This window comes from Carcharodon carcharias, chromosome 3 (assembly GCF_017639515.1).
Source record: "Carcharodon carcharias isolate sCarCar2 chromosome 3, sCarCar2.pri, whole genome shotgun sequence".
NCBI classification, from domain to species: Eukaryota; Metazoa; Chordata; class Chondrichthyes; order Lamniformes; family Lamnidae; genus Carcharodon; species Carcharodon carcharias.
The window spans coordinates 25,641,481-25,662,777 of record NC_054469.1 but is presented as its reverse complement, the minus strand read 5'-3'; the positions used below and the strand labels follow the sequence as shown (position 1 = coordinate 25,662,777).

At 42.9% G+C, this 21,297-nt stretch overlaps 1 protein-coding gene across 6 annotated transcripts in view; it reads left to right on the top strand.

Annotated features, from left to right (window-relative positions):
• obscnb (obscurin, cytoskeletal calmodulin and titin-interacting RhoGEF b) overlaps positions 1 to 21,297 on the top strand; it is a 625,157-nt gene that overhangs the window by 234,351 nt on the left and 369,509 nt on the right. For all 6 annotated transcript variants that reach the window (XM_041184481.1, XM_041184479.1, XM_041184482.1 and 3 more), the window contains 2 exons: positions 1,759 to 2,025; positions 13,416 to 13,688. In XM_041184481.1, the coding sequence (XP_041040415.1) occupies positions 1,759 to 2,025; positions 13,416 to 13,688 (540 nt within the window). The remainder of the gene's footprint in view (positions 1 to 1,758; positions 2,026 to 13,415; positions 13,689 to 21,297) is intronic.

Genomic DNA, 21,297 nt, shown 5'->3' with positions numbered 1-21,297 from the left:
AGGGGCAGTTGGGAAGCCGACTGCAATTGGGACCGGACCACGATTTCACACTGGCATGCCAATTAGCGTGAAACGCATGCTGCAGCGCTCAGCACTACCTGTGCCCGGCAAGGGGGGATCTTCGCACGTGTGTATGCTGGAAAAGCTTCCTGAGGCATAGAGCTGGGGGAGATGAAGAGTTCTGAAAAACAAAAGTAAAGAATTCTTAAATGTTAAAAAACATGTCCCCTCATGTGACAGAGTCACATGAGCAGGGACTTGTTATGAATGAGATGTAAATTTTTTAATTTTATTTTTATTTGCTGTTGGAAACTCATCCCGCCCATGTCTGAGGTTTCCTAAAAAGTGCAAAGGCTGCTTGGCCTTTTTGCCTGCCTGCCAACTGTAAGGTTGGTTGGGCAGCAAATAATTTAGATTATTTAATACTTTAATGGCTTTAATAGGCTTAATTGTCGGCAGGCGCACTGCCAATTCCCACATGCGCCCGCCTACCGAACTATCATGCGACTGCACGTTGAAGTTGGGATGCTCGCCTGACGTCATTGTGTGTCATTTCACGCTCACCGGGCACATGCCTGCTGAGGTGAAGATTCTGCCCAGTGGGAATTTGCATTCAAAGGGGAAAATATGTATAAAGATGAGAAGACTGTGTGTGAGGGCAAGCATTTTAAGATCGAACCTCCAGCATCTAAGCTTCAAGCTGCTATCTACAAAGCACTGAAGCTAAGAAAAACTCACTTTGAATTTGACTGTTCAGGGTATCATGTTACTTTGCCTGGGTCTGTTTAAATCTGTGCTTTACTGTTACCTTAATGCAGGTGTAACTGGGAGTTAGATTAACCAGGGGAACCAGAAGTTATCATAGTAGTAATGTGTAAACCTATGTATGTGCTTAAAATCATTTTTTTTTTATTAATAAAGGTTTAATTTAGTTTTGTAAGAAACCTATAAGACTCCATGGTCTTTTTCCCACTTACTTCAAGATCCACATCTAGAAATAAACACAAATTGTAAAATAGTTGTGGCAGTTGTTTCAAGTTTCCCTCTGGGATTTGAACAGCTCAGCATTTACCATCTGCTGTGCCATAACATAGTCCACTTATTGTTATTTATGTTTAAATCCCCATTCTTATAAATTGGAGTGATATGGTTTAGCAGCCCAGCATTCATTATCCTGGGGCGGTCATTTAATTTCTGAATTGTTAGGTAGAGAATGGAGAATTTGAACTGGATCATTGAGATAAGGTTTAAAACAGCAGGTGAGAGAACTCCATACTATCAGGAAAGAAAATTGGCAGGAAGGTCAACTTTCATTACTCTCACCGATTTTCCATTGATCAGTTACAGAACAGTTAGGTAGCTGACAGGAATTGGTTGCTTGCCTGTCTACTTAGATAATTCATGTGAACTGAAAAGACAACTCGAGCAATGTAAAGATTGGTGTAGGATACTTTAAACATCATTGGAGTCAGGAAGCTCCACTGTAGGGATGATTTTGTGATGCGCTGTTGAAAGTAAGAAGTGAGTTTTAAAAATATCAATCTGATTCAGTTTCCTGAAATGAGTTCCATGTCATTGTCGTTGCCTGGTGGGAGTGTTTGATTATTGAATCACCCTGTCATTGACTGCTTGGAGTGCTTGATTATTGAATCACCCTGTATATACATCAGTTAAGTGTACAACATATAGTTATTTGGTATACAACATTAAATGAATTTATTGGTAAATATATTATTTGCATTTTTACATTCTTTCCAGAGGTAGTAAATCGATTTACCAAGGAATTACATGACATAAAAACTGAAGAGAAAGGAACCACAGTTTTTGAATGTGAAACAGAACAGATAGCAGACAAGGTTGTGTGGAGAAAAGGGATGGCAGAAATCAAGCCAAACAAGAAGTATGAATTGAATCAGGATGGCATTTTACTAAGCCTTACAATTAATCAGCTTGAGAAGATTGACAGTGACCACTACACATGTGACATTGGTAATGCACAATCAAGAGCTCACCTGACAGTTGCAGGTCTGGATCATTTCTATTGCATGAATTGTTTTGTGTTTACTGTTACTGCATATAGTATGCACTCTGATTTTATGATTTATTTTGTAAATAACTGTTTTTCTTGATCCAGCAATAGCCTCATACAAGAGCTCATATCTTCATTGAAGAAGTTCGACCACATGGAACTGATTAATCGGCTGTTATAAGTTGTTCAGTTTTAACTGTTATTCATTTTACAGAATTCTGAGATAATATGTTGGAGAGGAAAAAATGTATTGCTATTAATCACACTGGATGCTGCAAAGGCTATGGGCCCTGACAATATTCCGGCAATAGTACTGAAGACTTGTGCTCCAGAACTTGCTGCACCCCTAGCCAAGCTGTTCCAGTACAGCTACAACACTGGCATCTACCTGGCCATGTGGAAAATTGTCCAGGTGTGTCCTGTACACAAATCCAACCCGACCAATTACTGCCCCATCATCAGTAAAGTAATAGAAGGGGTCATCAGCAGTGCTATCAAGTGGCATTTGCTTAGCAATAACCTGCTCACTGACGCCCAGTTTGGGTTCAGCCAGGATCCTCGGAAGATGACCACCAATGCATCCACTATTTCTAGGCCCACTTCCCTAAGTGTTCTGGGATGTAGATTATCAGACCCCGGGAATTTATCAGTCTTCAATCCCATCAATTTTCCCAACACCATTTCCCTACTAATACTAATTTCTTTCAGTTCCTCCCTCTCACTAAACCCTGTGTTCCCCAACATTTCTGGTATGTTATTTGTGTCCTCCTTTGTGAAGACAACACCAAGGTACGTATTTAGTTGGTCAGCCATTTCTTTGTTCCCCATTATAAATTCCCCTGTTTCAGACTGTAAGGGACATTTGTCTTTACCAATCTTTTTCTCTTCACATACCTATGGAAACTTTTACAGTCAGTTTTTATGTTCCCTGTAAGCTTACTCTCGTATTTTCCCCTTCTTAATCAATCCCTTGGTCCTCCTTTGCTGAATTCTAAACTGCTCCCAATCCTCAGTTCTGTTGTTTTTTCTGGCCAATTTGTATGCCTCTTCCTTGCATCTAATACTATCTCTTATTTCCATTGTAAGCCATGGTTTGGCCACCTTTCCTGTTTTACTTTTGCGGCAGACAGGAATAAACGATTGTTGCAGTTCACCCATGCTTTTTTTGAATGTTTGCCATTGCCTATCCACCGTCATCCCCTTAAGTAACGTTTCCCAATCCATCATAACTAACTTGTGCCTCATACCATTGTAGTTTCCTTTATTAAGATTCAGGACCCTAGTCTTAGAATCAACTACGTTACTCTCCACCTTGATGAAGAATTCTATCATATTATGGTTGCTCATCCCTGTCGCACAACTAGATTGCCAATTACTCCTTTCTCATTACACAATACCCAGACAAGGATGGCCTTTTCTCTCGTTGGTTCCTCAATGTATTGGTCCAGAAAAACATCCCGTATACACTCCAGGAATTCCTCCTCTATAGTATTTTTACTAATTTGATTTGCTCAATCTATATGCATATTAAAGCCACCCATAATTACAGATGTTCCTTTATTACATGTGTCTCTAATTTCCTGATTAATGCCATTCTCAACATCACCACTACAGTTTGGGGGTCTATATACAACCCCCACTAACGTTTTATGCCCCTTAGTGTTTCTCAGTTCTACCCATACAGATTCCACATCGTTGGAGCTAATACCTTTCCTCTCGATTGCGTTAATTTCCTCTTTAACCAGCAATGCAACTCTGCCGCCTTTTCCTTTTTGTCTATCCTTCCTAAATACTGAATACTCCTGGATGTTCAGTTCCCATCCCTAGTCACCCTGCAGTCATGTCTCCGTAATCCCGACTATATCATACCTGTTTACATCTATTTGTGCCTTTAATTCATCCACTTTATTGCGAATGCTCCTCGCGTTAAGGCACAAAGCCATAAGGCTTGTCTTTTTAACATTACTTGTCCCGTTCCCACTATTTTTCACTGAGGCCCTGTTTGATTCTTGCCCTTGATTTCTCTGACTATCACTTTTCTTATTCCGCTTTCTGTCTTTTGTTCTTGTCTTTGATTCCCCTTCCTCTGATTCCTTGCATTGGTTCCTATCCTCCTGCCACACAAGTGTCAGGCAATAACAATCTCCAACAAGAGAGAATCCAACCATCACCCCTTGATGTTCAATGGCATTACCATCACTGAATCCCCCACTATCAACATCCTGGGGGGGTTACCATTGACCAGAAACTGAACTGGACCAGCCATGTAAATACTGTGGCTACAAGAGCAGGTCAGAGGCTAGGAATCGTGTGGCGAGTAACTCACCTCCTGACTTTCCCAAGCCTGTGCATCATCTACAAGGCACAAGTCAGGAATGTGATGGAATACTCCCCACTTGCCTGGATGCGTGCATCTCCCACAACACTCAAGAAGCTTGACACTATCCAGAACAAGGCCTACTTGATTGGCACCACATCCACAAACATTCACTCCCTCCACCACCGACGCACTGTTAGCAGCAGTGTGTACCATGTACAAATATGCACTTCAGGAATCCACCAAGGCTCTTTTGATAGCACCTTCGAAACCCACGACCACTGCTATCTAGAAGGACAAGGGCTGCAGGTAGATGGGAACACCAGCACCCACAGGTTCCCCTCCAAGCCACTCATCATCCTGACTTGGAAATATATCGCCCGTTCCTTCACTGTCACTGGGTCAAAATCCTGGAACTCCCTTCCTAACAGCACTGTGGGTGTACCTGCACCACATGAACTGAAGTGCTTCAAGAAGGCAGCTTACCACCACCTTCTCAAGGGCAACTAGGATGGCCCTGCCAGCGAAGCCCACGTCCCATGAATGAATTTTTAAAAAATAAATGTTTAAGGATATGTATAGATTATCTTTCAATTTTACTGGTGGTAAATATCTGATATTTGGCATTAATCCATGTATAACATCACAATTTTGTTTGACTGTTGCAGATGCATTCCATTCAGCTGATTCTTGAAAAGTTGAACATGTGTTTTGCTTTGCTGCATGAGTGACTCAAAGATTTCCCAGTACAGATGGAATTATTGTATTGTGCTTTTATAAACAGTAGGATGTTCTTTCCTAAAAGGTTTACAGGAACAAAGTCAAACTTGATACATTTTGAAACTAATGCAGTTTCAGTCATCTATTATTATTGAGCATTTTAGTTTTATTGTTTAATATAAATACTTTTCTTGCATTGAATGAATTGATTCACTCACGCCCATGAGACTCGTCTGCACTCTAGTGCTTAAATTCATGTTTATATTGAATGGGTCACTTTATATGTAGAGAGGACAGTACAACTGTTTTGTATAAAAGGATTGTGAACTCTTTGACACTTGGTGCAACAAAGGATATACCAGATTATAAAATTTTAAAGATTTGACATTTACCTTAAACTCGATAATGTATACATAATTCTTAATACATCATATTAACATTAACAATACCCGAGTAAATGGCAATTGTTTGATTCAGCAAATAACCTAATTTACTTTCTCTCTCCTCTGAGAGATGTTGTTTTCTTGTATCTAACTTCAATTCTCATCTTGTTTGATCTAATCAAGACTTGCTTGTCTTTGTGAAATGCTTGTGTGCGGTGTAAAATAACAACTTTAATTTTCTAATTTAGAAACACTGGGCCTGATTTTGTCTCTCTACTTCCCTGCTTTTTCCTGGGAATGGTTAATGGCAAGTCCAAAATCATAGAGGAAACCTTACTGTTGTTTTTGTGCTTTCTCCCATTTTGGACTGAAATAGGCAACTGAGGCTCCTGCAACAAACAAACAACCAGAAGCCTCATTATTATAGGCCAATCAGGATCTTATGACATATGTAGGACCCCAATACAATTTTAATAGGTAAACATGCTGGATCCTGTTGAAGCTGGAGGCAGGGATTTAAAATCATTTCTTTCGTCTTTCCCAACTGTTTTGTATTATTTAATATTGCACATTTGGAAAACTTGTTAAGCAGCTTGTTATGACACAGCCGATGGTGAATGCTGAGCTGCTCAAATCCCGAAGGAAAGTCGAAACAACTACCACAACTGTCTTGCAATTTGTATAAATTTCGAGATGTGTGCCTTGAATTCAATAGTACTAAGACCACCGCATTTTATAGGTTTCTTACAAAACTAAATTAAACGTTTATTAATAGAAGAAATGATTTTAAATAGATCTACAATGTGCAAATATGTTAACTTCTAAGTCTCCCACTTAATCTAACTCCTGGTTACACTTTCGTTAAGGCAACAGTAAGACACATAGGGCAGAGCGTTCCCCGCTTGCCGACAGGAAAATGACGCGGGATGATGTTAGGAGGAACGCCCGACAATTAAGGCCATTGACAGGATAATTAAGCTTGTTAAATGGCCTGCCCATCGAACCTTAAGGTTAGTGGGCAGGCTAGGAGCCCCAGCGGGCTTCTGATAATACACGAAACCTCATCCACTGGCGGGATGAGGTTTCATGTCCGTTTTTAAAAACTTCGATAAAGATTATGTGCTTCTTATTAACATGTCCCATCTCGTCACATTGTCACATGAGGGGGACATGTTAATAATTTTAATATTTTTCTATTTTTAAAGATTTTTATACTGTCAGTAATCTCCCTGAGATAGCACTTAGTCTCAGGGAGATGTGCGCTCTTTGACAGATGGGGAATGCCTCCCCCACCGCACAGGAAGTGCATAGCGCTTCCTATCGGGCAGGCCGCTGGGTGGGCCTTAATTGGCCCACCCACTCAAAATGGCGGCGAGCCCCGTTTTGGCGGCGGAGTTTGGCTGCCCCCCCCACTGCCGAGCCAGTGGGGCCTACCCGCCCATCAAGATAAAAATTCTGGCCACAGATTTAAACAGACCCAGGCAAAGTAACACACAATACCCTGAAACAGTCGAATTCAAAGTGAGTTTTCTTAACTTCAGTTCTTTGTAGACAGCAGCTTGAGGCTTAGATACTGAAGGCTTTTCACACTTGTGAAATCTTAGAATGCCTTCCCTTACACAAAACCTTCGCTCCTTTATACATATTTTCCCCATTGAATGCAAATTCCCATTGTTTCACTGTGTCTTTGGACTTTACCTCTCTGGTAATAAAAACTATCTTAGTACCAATTTTACCAGTAATATTTGGGAAAAATAAACATATTGGGCAGAATTTTACCCTTGGCATGCCAGCTCGGTGGGGGCGGGCGACAGCCGGGAAGCTGACTGCTATCCGCAATCAATAGTACACCACAATTTCATGCTGGTGGGCCAATTAAGGCCCACCCAGCATGATAAATGAGCGGCAGCATTGAGCGCTGCCTGTGCGGGCGGGGGGAGGAGGGCAAGCGGTCCTAGCGCGAACTTCGTGTATGCATGCAAGAGTGCTGAATAATCTCGGTATGGAGCTGCCTCAGGGAGGTGAAGAAGATATTGGAAAAATTAATAAAGCACAGAAAAATGTAATGAAACATGACCCCTCATGTGACTGTCATATGAGCAGGGAAATTGTTTTAATTAAAAAATAAAGTTTTTATATAGTTTGTATTTTCTTTTGGAAACCTCATCCTGCCCGTGGATGAGGTTTCCAAAAAACTGCAAAGGCTGCTTGGCCTTTTCGCGTTCCCGTCAACGATTAGGTTGAACAGGCAGTGAAAAATTGACAGTTGATAACTTAATGGCCTTAACAGGCCATGCTTGGCCGACGTCATCTTCCGTCATTTCACAGAGGTCAGGTCGGGCGCACGCCCGCCTGCCAAGCTAAAAATTCTGCCCACTGTTTAACTTCTCCTGGCTAGGTGAAACATTTCACCCCTCCTTTCAAATCAGTCTAGCCTAGTTTATTTAAAAATGTAAATGTTCCCGTTACACTTATGTTTACCTACTTAACATTTCAAACCTAGCTTATCTTCTGTTACATCAAAGCCTTCAGACCAGCTGCCTTTAATTCAATTAAGACGCGCACACAAACACACACAGCCCACTATTACAGTAATTTACAATAAATTCAAATAACATTATGAAAATTATTATATTTTCCTGACAAGCTAAAATTCTGAAGGAGGGGTGGGGTTGGGGAGGGAGTTGGCCCCACACTGTGCAAGTCTCGTCCACAATGACATAGCCAAAGACAAGCAAACCAATTATTGAAGGTCGCTGACAAAACAAACTGCCTATCAACTCTGGAACTGCACAGGCTGCAGGCCTGTCAAATTTACCTGATCCTCGATCAACCCACTGCTAGCAGGTGTATGTGCTGCTGCAGCTAACTGCTGTCAGACCAATGTATACTGCACATCAAATTGACCCCTCTGTCCTTCAGAATTTTAGCTGCTTAACATGTTTTCCATTGATGCAATTTTAATTCATACAAAAAGATTGAATGAGGAGAAAGAAATGGCTTTAAATCCCTGCCCCACCTTGAACAGGATGGGAGTGGGGAGAAAAATCACATTGGGACACTTACTGTCCCATTCCTCTTGAAAATGGTTTGTTGTCAGCTTAATGAACTTTAGACATTTAATCTGCCTACTAGAAGCTGGCAAGAGTTTCACAAATACGTGCAAAGGCAGATGTCCTGCCAGATGCAGGTATCTGCTTGTAATTGCTTTTTGAATTTTCATAGGAGCATTTGTCTTGAAGATTTTTTTTCTACACTTTTTCTGCTTGCACACTCTCAAGAAGCACATAGCTTATGATGGATGACATTCTTGCTTCTTTGATTTGGTTGAATGAAGAGAAACATTAACAGCAGTAGGCTGTTTGCTAACAAGGAGAAGCAACCAGGTCTTTTAAGAGACAAGAGGTGAGGAGGGCTGCTCGAGCAAAGCTTTATCTAACCTTTGGGATATAAGGACCCAGTGAGTTCCCTGGATTTGTGTGAGGTGCAATGCGTGAAGCTCTTATAAGGACAGGCTGCAGCCTTCTGCAGCACAACTTATTGCCTGCTGGTGCAGTTGTCCAGTTTGTCTGTGCTACTGAAAATCACTACAACCCTGAGTAGGTACCTCAGGATGTATCTAGGATATAACAAAGAATATTTATTGAATCTTTCAATCCCCTGTTCATAAATGCTTCACACAAGTGGCCAATGTCTTCCTTGCCAGGGAAAAGAGACATGTAAGCTTCCTGATGGGTGTGAACAGACCGTATGAAAAAGCTCTATCTTTTTCTCTACTGACTAGCTTCTGTTGTATGTAGGTGGTCAGACAGCACAGATGTAACCATTAAGAACCATAAAACATTCTCAGTGTGTTGCTGGTTAGTGACCACCATCATAGATTTCTTCATCCTGTACCACTTGACTATCATGATTCTACCCCTTGAGGAACTTAAGTATGACTGTTAAATTGATAAGGGTTACACCCTCTTAACTAGGCTTAAGATAGCTTTTTTCAAACCCCACGTACCAGAATTGATGAAGCATAACCAGAGCTATGATATCAACAGATTAATCATTAAGCGCACGTTGGACACTTGAAGCAACAGATTAGATGCCTGGATAGTTCTAGCTGCTCACTTCATTACATTCAACAGAACATCTTACTTGTTGTGGTAGTTTGTTGCATGTGGTACATGGAAGAGGAACAGTCTGATAATTGGGCGAAGGTGAGGAAAGAGCAGAAGAGGGAGAACCAGTGCAATACCTTGCAGTCAGAGATTCCAGGGATGAGTTGATTAGTGCTTTAGTTGACCTATTTATTCCTCACAAGCCTTCCACAATCCAGCTCCACATGAACAGTCTTTATTACTTCATTTACCATTCCTGAAAAATCCTTCAATAAAGAACACTGAAACCACTGAGTCAGCTGTCATATGCATGACATCCTTATCTGCTATGAAACCACGGGCAGAATTTTCTGCCTACCTGGCGGGCGGGCCCGACCCAATCTCAGGTGGCAGGGGAGCTGATCCCCGCTGGAGAAGCAGGCCCTGCTGCCATTTTAAGTGGGCGGGCCAATTAATGACCACCCAATGTGACGCCCAGCGGGAAGCGCTATGCGCTTCCTGTGCGGGTGGGAGGAGGGATTCCCCAAATGCGAGAGTGTGCTCTTTCACTCGTGCACAAAAGAGTGCACATCTCCCTGAGTCCACATGCTGCCTCAGAGAGATCGCTGACAGCTGTATACACATTAAAAATAGAGAAAAAAAACCCTTAACATGTCCCCCTCATGTGACAATGTCATACGAGTTGGGACATGTTAATAAATGTCACTAAAACTTTTTTACGCTTTTTACAACCCTACATGAAATCTCATCCCGCCAGTTTTATGCTTTTTCAGAAGCCCGTAGGGGCTCCTGGCCTGCCTGCCAACCTTAAGTTTGGACGGGCAGGTCCTTTAATTGTTTTAATGACCCGTCAATGGCCTCACTTGGCCATTGACAGGTTGGTAGGCGCACAGCTAATTTCGCTGTGCCCCCACCTTCCTGAAGATTGAAATGGACCGGGATGATGTTGGGGGTTTCCCCCGACTTCATCCCGTGTCATTTTGCGTGTTGGCGAGCAGGCCCCGCCCCAACTCACTGACGGCAAAATCCAGCCCCACATTACAGACAGAAGTTCCAAATGTGAATGTTAATGTTTACAGAAATAATAGTCTTTATATCATTCTGCTTGCCCAAAGTATCAACCCATAGTTTCTTCCTTCAATTTAAAAAAAAACCCTACTACTCTCATGAAGTCCTCTTGTAGCTTCACCACAGCTAGTTGGGAGGCTACTGTTGATTAGGTGAGGATCCTTGAGATGCTTTGGGATCTCAAGCCCAAGACTGCAGCTGTTAAGGGGTTGAATGGTTAGCAAGGGACCATCCTCATGACACCCTGAAGACATTGATGCCATGTGAGAACTGAACACTGTTACTAGCAAGAAGTTGGACAAGAATGTGTGATTGGAATGAGATCGAGGGTGGTACAGGATCCCATTCCGATTTGTGAAGAGGAATATTGTGAGAAAAGTGTTGAGATTACCTGGATAAGAAGATGGGAAATTGCTTTTGCAGGATATAATGGAGGGAGAAATGAACACTTGTAGTCACCCTTGCTGGTCAGGTATTAAATCTTTAATGCATTGAATCCAGGGAGAGGTTTTCGGATGGCAGGGTTTCCCACTACCCCACTTGATGAGTCGGTGGGGAACACTTCCCCGCTGATATCGGCTGCCCTGGAGCTATTTAATATTCAGCAGAGCAATTATTAGCTCAGTGTGAGACTTCTGCCCCCATCTGGGGAGGAAGTCCCGCCTTGGGGAGCTGCTGGCCATTTGGATGGCTGAAAGCCATGTAGTCCCAGCAGTGCCAGGTTCAAGCAGTGGCCAGTACTGGGGCTACAGCCAGTCCCTAAAGATGAGGAGTTAAGAGAGGCCGGACTGAAGATAGGTACGGGGTATTGGCGGGGCTTGGCTGGGAGTCCCTTGAAAGGGGAGTGAGGATTTAGAGGGCCAGGTTTGAGAGGCCAGAGGTGAAGGGTTAAAGGGGAGGTACACTTCCCATTGTCTGACCCCAGCCCACACAGCTAGCCTACCTGCTTGGCGTGAGCTGCCCTCACTGTGCGTAAAGTATTGGCCAGGGAGGAATGAGGCACTTAAAGTGGCCATTAATTGGCCACGCAAAGGTCTTAATAGGCCCAAGGACGGGCGGGCTGCCCGACACTGCACTACTCAGTGGTGGGTAGTTGGTCAGAGGGCAAGCCATGTGCTGCATTTTATGAGCCCCCTCACCTTCAAACCCACAAGCGAGGAACCGTCAAATTCTTCTCCACGTCCTGAGGGGGTGATGCCCATTGCACTGACAATCTCTTTCACTTCTCTGCAGTACTGTTGAATTTATGCTTTGGTATTTACCATATCTGATGGCATCTCACATCTGATGGAGAGGGGAAATCCTACAAACTGTCACCTCTTTAACTAAGACTTCCATGTATGCAATAAAAAATTCTGGGGCTTGCTTCTGATATTTGCTTTTCAGCAAATGCAGAAATCTGTCAGCATTCGCATTCAACCTCACTTTAGGAGAAGATGCATTCATGCTTTAAGTAGTCATTTGACATAGAGAAAATAGTTAGTAGCTAGATCTAGCCTTGAGGCAATTGGATATTATTGCATACATAGGTGGAGGATTTGTGTTCATTGAAGCACCAGGCTGTGATTTAGACTGAATGAGAGGGACATTTAAATGATGAGAAATTGAAGATTGTAGTGCCAAGCGCTGTAAATTTTTTTCCCTACGTTTCCTTTTACAACAACTGTGGCATTTCCCTGACCATCCATGGCAGCTGATGACAGCATTGAAAGGAAAGTGTCCCCCCAGCTGCAAGGATCCCTTCCCTAAAACTGTGCCCTAGTTTGCCCTGTGTGATAAAAGCAAGTCTGTAAGTGAGTAGAATGCTGAAGAGTTCTGAGCATCTACCCGAGGATAGAATAACTGTCTTGATACTATAGAGAAGCATCAGGTGTGTGTAAGAGTGATTGTTAGAGTAATGATAGTTGCAGAACTTGGAGATGACATGAGGAGAGGCACTGAAGGATATTCCAATCATTGAAGAAGAAGAAACTGAAGCAGAGATGTCAGTTTTCACTGGTGCTGTTATAGTAAATTGGTGAAAGGCTGAGCTGACAATGACAACAGCACTACAAATGATAGTCTTACCATAGCAGCCCTAAAACTTCTTTTTACACTAAACTCTGGACATTGATGTGCAGCCACCTTGGACCATGCTTTCCTAGTATTGAGGTAGAGCATCCTTTTTCCATATGGCAGAATAGGACAGTTTTTCTCCTTTTTACTTTCTTCATTAAAACTCCCAGGCTAGTGTTTGATAATGTGGGCTCTCCTAATGGATGTTTTCTTCCTTCCAATACACACAAACTGGCTTCAGCTCAGTTCCATAATGAGCACCACGCTTCATCTTTATAACTTGCAGGCCAACCACCAGAAACTTATGTTGGGCCAGCCCAGTATTTCCTCATACCCTCACAAGGACAAGATGTTCAATATTGACCATGCCCATCAAAAGAATTTGTGCATAGCCAGTTATGCAATCTTTCCACCCACTTCAAGTCTGTTTTAGCTGTGAGTTAAAACTTCCCCAAAAATACCTCATGTAAAGCGCTGCTATCTTCCAAATAACAAACTGCATGCAGACACAAAATTCCAGCTAACTCCACTTGAGGATTATGTGTGCTGTGTACTCACGTTGATTGAAAACTACATCGAGACTAATTTTACTAATAGCATCAAAAGAAGATCTTCAACTCATCAGTCTGGGCTAGATATGAACCTAGATCCTGAAAAGAAGAGTGGTAACTTGCTCCTCCACCTGGTCGCCTTACAAAGGAATGAAGTATACAATTCATGTGTACTAATTACAGGTCAGAAAGTCCGAATAGTTGAAGATCTTGAAGATATTGAAGTCCTTGAAGGTGAATCAGCAACATTTAAGTGCAAAATATCGCCACCGGATTATGGCAACATTCATTGGTTCCTGGATAAAACACCTCTACACAGCAATGATGTGAACGAAATTAAATCACTCGAGGATGGCTATCACATTTTAACAGTTAAAAAACTTTCAGTGAAAGATTCTGGCAATATAACGTTTGAAGCTGGCGATAAGAAAACCTCTGCTGCGTTGACAGTGAAAGGTAAACTTTTTTATTAAAAATTCCTTAAAATAACACCAGTGGACGTTGATGTGAGTAGTCCTGTCTTATGGAATATTCAACAATCAGTGAATCATGGTCCAAGCTGTTATTATAGTGACAGAGAAAGCAATTATTAATTATGCACAATTACAACACTGGAGGTTTGCTCAGAGACATTTACTAGCAGTTTCTTCTGCTTCAAGTAAGATTAAGATTAACACACTAGTATGGTCACACTGTACACTTTTGGTTAGCAACAGTATCCAGGCATTGGAGGCAGAAAAGGGCAACTTAACTGATAACTGCCTTAAAACAACTGTGCCTGAGGAGAGATTAAGTGACCAGGGCTTGTTCACTTTGAGAAAGAGAAGGCACAGGGGATAAATTGCTTAAGTACTTAAGATTCTTAAGGGAATAAATATAGTGAGGCTTCAGGAGGAAAACTCATCTCAGTCCCAGGACATTGCTGCAGGAGTTCTTCAGGTAACGTCCGAGGCCCAATCGTTTTCAGCTGCTTCATCAATGACCTTCCCTCAATCATAAGATCAGAAGTGGGGATGTTTGCTGATGATTGCAGTGTTCAGCACCGTTTGCGACTCCTCAGATACCAAATCAGTCATGTCCACAACCATTCAGACTCCTCAGATACACAAGTAGCCCTTGCCCATGTGCAGCTGGACCTGAGCATTCAGGTTTGGAATGATAGCTAGCAAGTAACATATGCACCACACAAGGATAAAGCAATGACTATCTCAATTTAACCATCCCCCCTTTATATTCAACAGCATTACCACTGCTGAATTCCCAATATCAATATCCTGGGGCTGACCATTGACCAGGAACTTAGCTGGAAAAGCCATATAAATACTGTGGCTACAAGAGCAGGTCAGAAGCTGGGAATTCCATGGGGAGTAACTCACCTCTGACTTGAGCCTGTCCTGACTTGTGCCTTGCAGATAGTGGAGTGTGATGGAATATCCTCCATTTGCCTGGATGAGTGCAGCTCCAACAACACTAGAGAAGCTTGACACCATCCAGGGCAAAGCAACCTGCTTGATTGGCAGCCCACCCACCACCTTAAACATTCACTTCCTCCACCACCAATGCACAGTGGCAACAGTGTGCACTAGATACAAGATGCACTGCAGCAACTCGCCAAGCCTCCTTCAAAAGTACCTTCCAAATCAGCGACCGCTATCACCTAGAAGGACAAGGACAGCAGATACACAGGGGCAGCAGATACACAGGAACACCAGCACCTGAAAGTTTCCCTCCAACCACACACCTCTATATCGCCAGCCTTTCAGTGTCGTTGGGTGAAAATTGTGGAACTCCCTTCCTAACAACACTGTGGACTGCAGCGATCCAAGAAGGCAGCACACAAGCCACCTTCTTGATGGCAATTAGGGATGGATAACAAATGTTAGCCTAGCCAACAATGCTCACTTCTGGTGAAAGAATAAATAAAACTATAAATTGAAGATTGCCATTAACTTTAGAACAAAGAAACATAGAATCAGGCTTAGAAGAGGGAAAATACACAGGTAGTTTAAATTTACATACTGTACACAAATGGTGCTGAATATGTGGAACAGGCTGTCCAGGGAGGCAGATTAATGGGAATTTTTTTTTTACAGTTAATTGAGCAGTTAAATGAACAGTCTTTAGTTATCAACTGTGTTCTCTTCAAAATTTTGAAAGCTTTAAATGGATCACATTAAAACATTTTTTTTGGCAGCGAAAATATCAACTTTGTTAAGCTTTTCTCAAAGCTTAAATTTCTGATACCAAAATCATTCTCAAACTTTCCACAGTATATTCTTTCTAACACAACATGATGAAAGCTGTACAGAGTACCATGGAAATGATTAACATATTACATAGCAATACTAAAATCTCTTTTGACCTGTACCTTACACAGATGGTAATGCATTATTTTAAAAACAGCCAACCTAGGCTAAATTATACTTAAGGTGGTACACAGGAATATATTTAGCTTCTACTTTATATTTATAGATTTAGCCACAGTAGCCAATAGATCCCTTTTTCTCAATCTACTTCTAGGAATGTTCCATTTCCTCTTTGGTTATTGCTGAAAAGAGAGACATCTTAGCAGAGCTTTTCGTCTTGTACTCATCAGGACAAACACAAAATGCCAAAATTCAAATGATCACTACAATTTGTACAACAGGAGAAGAGGCTGATTGGTTGGCAAGTCGATTCTGATTAGCTGAGGCATTGCCATGGGGGAAGCAATGGGGAGCTGACTCTTTAGAAAGCAAAGGCTATTTCTCCTTCCTTAATTGTAGAAAAATTTAGCCACTTAAAGTTGCCTCATAGTCGACACAATTATTTCCCCTGCTTTTCAAATTCATCAGAAGGAAAATATTGGTTACCTTATTGACTGGCTGATATGCTTCATGGGGAAATTAAAAATAGTGCCTAATCCCAGTTGGTTGAAGGGAAGTTGTTAGAGCCATTTCAAAGTTAACCTCTGTTCATGTTATTTTAGAAAAATTACCTATTATAACCAAAGATTTGGCAGCTTCAGCTACTGTCATTGAAGGACAGGATATTGTCTTTATTCTATGAAATGTCCAAACCGGACTGCCCAGTTAAAATGGTTTAAGGATGTAAAGCTTTTGAAAAATACATCCAAGCACAAAATCAGCCATTCTGGGAATGAAACCAGACGGATTGTTTGTAAAAGTGTTGAGGAGGATGGTGAAACATGAATGCCACACTGTGGTATCTTGCACTCAAGTCATTGTCAAAGTGAATGGTAAGGAAATAAAGTTGCTTTTACCTGTGTTTACCCTCCCAGTAATAATCACATGACATGTATAATTTACTAATTACTCTAGGTTAGGCAACATTGACATTATGGGCAGAATTTTGCCCTTGGTGGGCAGGCGGGCAGCCGACCCCTGCTGCCAAAAGGGGGCCTGCCGCCATTTTGAGTTGGCGGGCCAGTTAAGGCCCGCCCAGCGGCTTGCCCGACAGGAAGCGCTATGTGCTTCCTATGCGGGGTGGGGTGGGGGCGGAGGGATTCCCCAACTGTCAAAGTGCGCTCTTTCGCGCATGTGTGCGAAAGAGCGCACTGCTCCCTGAGACTAAGTGCTGTCTCAGGGAGATTACTGACAGTCTAAAAACGTTTTTAAAAACGGACATGAAACCTCATCCTGCTAGTGGATGAGGTTTCATGTTTTTTCAGAAGCCCTCTGGGGCTCCTGGCCTGCCAGCCTTAAGGTTGGATGGGCAGTGTCTTTAATTATTTTAATTATCCTGTCAATGGCCTCAATTGGCCACTGACAGCTTGGCGGGCAGACAGCTGATTTCACTGTCCGCCCGCCTTCCTAAAGATTTAAATGGACCAGGATGATGTTAGGGGTTCCCCCCAACGTCATCCTTGTAATTTTCGCGTCGGCGAGTGGGCACCGCCCCCAACTCACCGATGGGAAAATTCTGGCCTATGTTTCTCAATACATTGCATAATTGCAAATTATGCTTTGTATCAAATTCAAGCAATGCACCAAACTAGCTATTTGGCTATTTCTGAGCCTCTGTCAAGGTGAAAATCTGGCTGTAAGTCTACGAACTATTTATGCCAGTGTAGGCAAGGTGGAGCAGGAATCCTGATCCATTGCTGACCTCCTCTCCTGACCCTGCCAGAGTATCTGAAAACACCTCATTTGAACATTTTCGTAGCACTTCAGCCAGCATGGGTGCTTCTACTGGGGTCAGGTTGAAGCGTGCAATGCTGCCAGACCACTTGAATGGCATGTTAGTGCTTTCAGTTCAACAGATTTTTTTTTTTGAAAAATACCAAAACACTCTCTTTATGAGAGTCCACATATCCCTCACACTTTTCAAGTGTGTCCAGATCCAGATGTGCTCCATCTGCCAATAAAGTGACCTGGATGCTTATTGTTTGTAAAAAGGGGCAGGAGTCCTGGGAATTCTGGGAGGAAAGCCAACTTCCTTTGTGGTAACATCAGGCTCACCTGATTTTACTACCCCAATAGGTCTCGTACCCAGTTGGGTCTCAGATCCTGAAGAAATTTTAACTTTTTAAAAATATAAAAAATGATTGCAAATATAAAGCAAATATTTTTCTAAGCAGGTTCCCTTTTGTTCACATAAATACTCTGCTATTGCCACTGCACATGGGTAATTATTTTCTTGTTCTCTTTTTAACGATCTGTTTTTGCTATCAGGCCATAAAAAATGGTTGAATTCAAGGTGGTAAACTGCAGCCTGATTCTTGCCCCATGATTTAGCTCACAGAAGGAACTGCTATGTCAAGATGACCTGGAAAGGCTATACATTTCTTTCTAATGGCTTTAGCCATCTCATTGAACCAAATTGTGGCACTTTTTGGCTTATCAAAGAACCAATTAATGTTAGCAGAAGATGGCCTACGTAAGCTACAAGCAGAGAGGCAGTGGGGCCAAAAATGCAATGCTTTATAATTTATGGTGTTTTACTTTGAGTGCCTCCACTACCTGTATAAATTGACAAAGAAGCCCAAACTCTTCAATGCACCCAATTTATTCAGCACAGCCCACGGTAGCTGATCAGCAATGAAGTTCAGTGGGAAACTGTGCACAAACTCTGTGCAAGTCCTATAAAGATATTTAAATTCTGATACTTTCCATAGGGAAACCACGAAGTGTCCAAGCAACTCTTAAGCCATTTGAGGTCGTCCTGGAATAAGTGAAGGGTTGGCATATTAAGAAATGGCTCTGCCTGACAATTTTGCTCACTCCCATACTTCACCACCCTCTTGCCCACATCCTCGCCACACCCCACCAAAAAAATCTGCTGGTGCACTGTGCACTGCAGTTGTATAGAATTTTGCTCTCCGCACTCATGGCACTTTCAGTATATCGTATGTGTGGAGTGCCAGTACAGTATTTTAGTGATAAAAGCAAAATACTGCAGATGCTGGAAATCCATTAAAAAACCCCAGAAAATACTGGAAAACTCAGCAGGTCTGACAGCATCCGTGGAGAGAGAAACAGAGTTAACATTGAGAGTCTATATGACCCTTCGTCAGAGCTGACTATTTTAGTGAGCTGATCTCATGCTGTCAGATGAAGCTGCAGGCTTTGGGTAGTCAGGAGGGGAGTTACTCATCGCACGAGTCCCAGCCTCTGACCTGCTCTAGTAGCCAAAGTATTTATATGGCTAGTCCAGTTCAATTTCTGATGAATGGTAACCCACAGAATGTTGATAGTGGGGGATTCAGTGATGGTAATGCCATTGAACATCAAGGGGCGATGATCTCTTGTTGGAGATGGTCATTGGCTGACGATTGTGTGGTACGAATGTTACTTGCCACTTGTCAGCCCAAGCCTGGATATTGTCCAGGCCTTGCTGCATTTGGACATGGACTGCTTCAGTATCTGAGTCATCGCAAATGCTGCTGAACATTGTGCAATCACCAGCGAACTTCTGACCTTATGATGGAACGAAGGTCATTGATGAAGCAGCTGAAGATGGTTGGGCCGAGGACACTACCCTGAAGAACTCCTGCAGTGATGTCCTGGAGCTGAGATGACTGATCTCCAACAACCACGACCATCTTCCTTTGTGCTAGGTATGATTCCAACCAGCGGAGAGTTTTCTCCCTGATTCCCATTGACTCCTTTTTTGCTAGTGCTCATTAATGCCACACTCTGTCAAATGCTGCCTTGATGTCAAGGGCAGTTACTCGCACCTCACCTCGGGAGTTCAGCTCTTTTGCCCATGTTTGAACCAAGGCCGTAATGAGGTCAGGAGCTGAGTGGCCCTGGCGGAAACCAAACTGGGCATCAGTGAGCAGGTTATTGCTTAGCAAGTGCTGCTTGATAGCACTGTTGATTACCTCTTCCATTACTTTACTGATGATCGAAAGTAGACTGATGGGGCGGTAATTGGCTGGGTTGGATTTGTCCTTTTTGTGTAAAGGACATACCTGGTCAATTTTCCACATTGCCTGGTAGATGCCAATGTTGTAGCTGTACTGGAACAGCTTGGCTAGGGGCATGGCAAGTTCTGGAGCGTAAGTCTTCAGTACTATTGCCAGAGTATTGTCAGGGCCTTTGCAGTATCCAATACCTTCAGCAGTTTCTTGATATTATGTGGAGTGAATTGAATTGGCTGAAGACTGGCATTTGTGATGCTGGGGACCTCCAGAGGAGGCCGTGATGGATCATCCACTTGGCACTCCTGGCTGAAGATTGTAGCAAGTGCTTCAGCCTTATCTTTTGCACTGATGTGCTGGGCTCCTTCATCATTGAGGATGAGGATATTTATGAAGCCTCCTGCTCCAGTGAGTTATTTAATTGTCCATGACTGGATGTGGCAGGACTGCAGAGCTTAGATCTGTTCTGTTGTTTGTGGGATCGCTTAGCTCTATCACTTGCTGCTTATGCTGTTTGGCACTCAAGTAGCTCTGTGTTATAGCTTCACCAGGTTAAATACCTCATTTTTAGATATGCCTGGTGCTGCTCTTGGCATGCCCTCCTGCACTCTTCATTGAACCAGGGTTGATGCCCTGGCTTGATGGTAATGGTACATCGGGGGATATGCTAGGTTACAAGGTTACAGATTGTGTTTGAGTACAATTTTGCTACTGCTGGCCCTCATGAATTCCTAGTCCTGAGTTGCTAGATCTGTTTGAAATCCATGCCATTTAGCACAGTGGTAGTGCCACACAACACAATGAGGGTATCCTCAATGTGAAGGCAGGACTTTGTCTCCACAAGGACTGTGCTGTGCAAGGTGGTCACTCCTATCAATGCTGTCATGGACAGATGCAGCTGCGGCAGGCAGGATGGTGAGGATGAGGTAAAGTATGTTTTCCCTCTTGTTGGTTCCCTCACCACCTGCTGCAGACCCGGTCTAGCAGCTCCATCATTTAGGACTCGGCCAGCTTAGTCAGTATTGGTGCTACCGAGCCATTTTTGGTGATGGACATTGAAGTCCCCTACCCAGAGTACATTCTGCGCACTTGCCACCTTCAGTGCTTCCTCCAAGTGGTGTTCAACAAGGAGGAGCACTGATTCATCAGCTGAGGGAGGGCGGTACATAGTAAATCAGCAGGAGGTTTCCTTGTCCATGTTCGACTGATGCCATGAGACTTCATGGGGTCCAGAGTTGATGTTGAGGACTCCCATGGCAACTTACTCCTGACTGTATACCACCGTGCTACCACCTCTGCTGGGTCTATCCTGCTGGTGGGACGGGACATATCCAGGGATGATGATGGTGGTGTCTGGGACATTATATCTAAGATATGATTCCATGAAGATGACTATGTCAGGCTGTTGCCAATTTTGGCACTAGCCCCCTGCTCTGTTATTCAATAACATCATGGCTGATTTGATTGTGTCCACAACTCCTTTCCTGTCTGCACCTCCATAATCCTTGACTCCCTGTCAATCAAAAATCTAACTCAGCCTTGAATATATTCAATAATCTAGATTCCACTGCTCTCTGGGGAGGAGAATTCCAGAGACTAACAACCCTCAAAAAAATAATTCTCCTTATCTCAGTCTTAAATGGGAGACTCCTAATTTTATATGGCATTCCCTAATGCTGGACTCTCTCACAAGGGGTAACA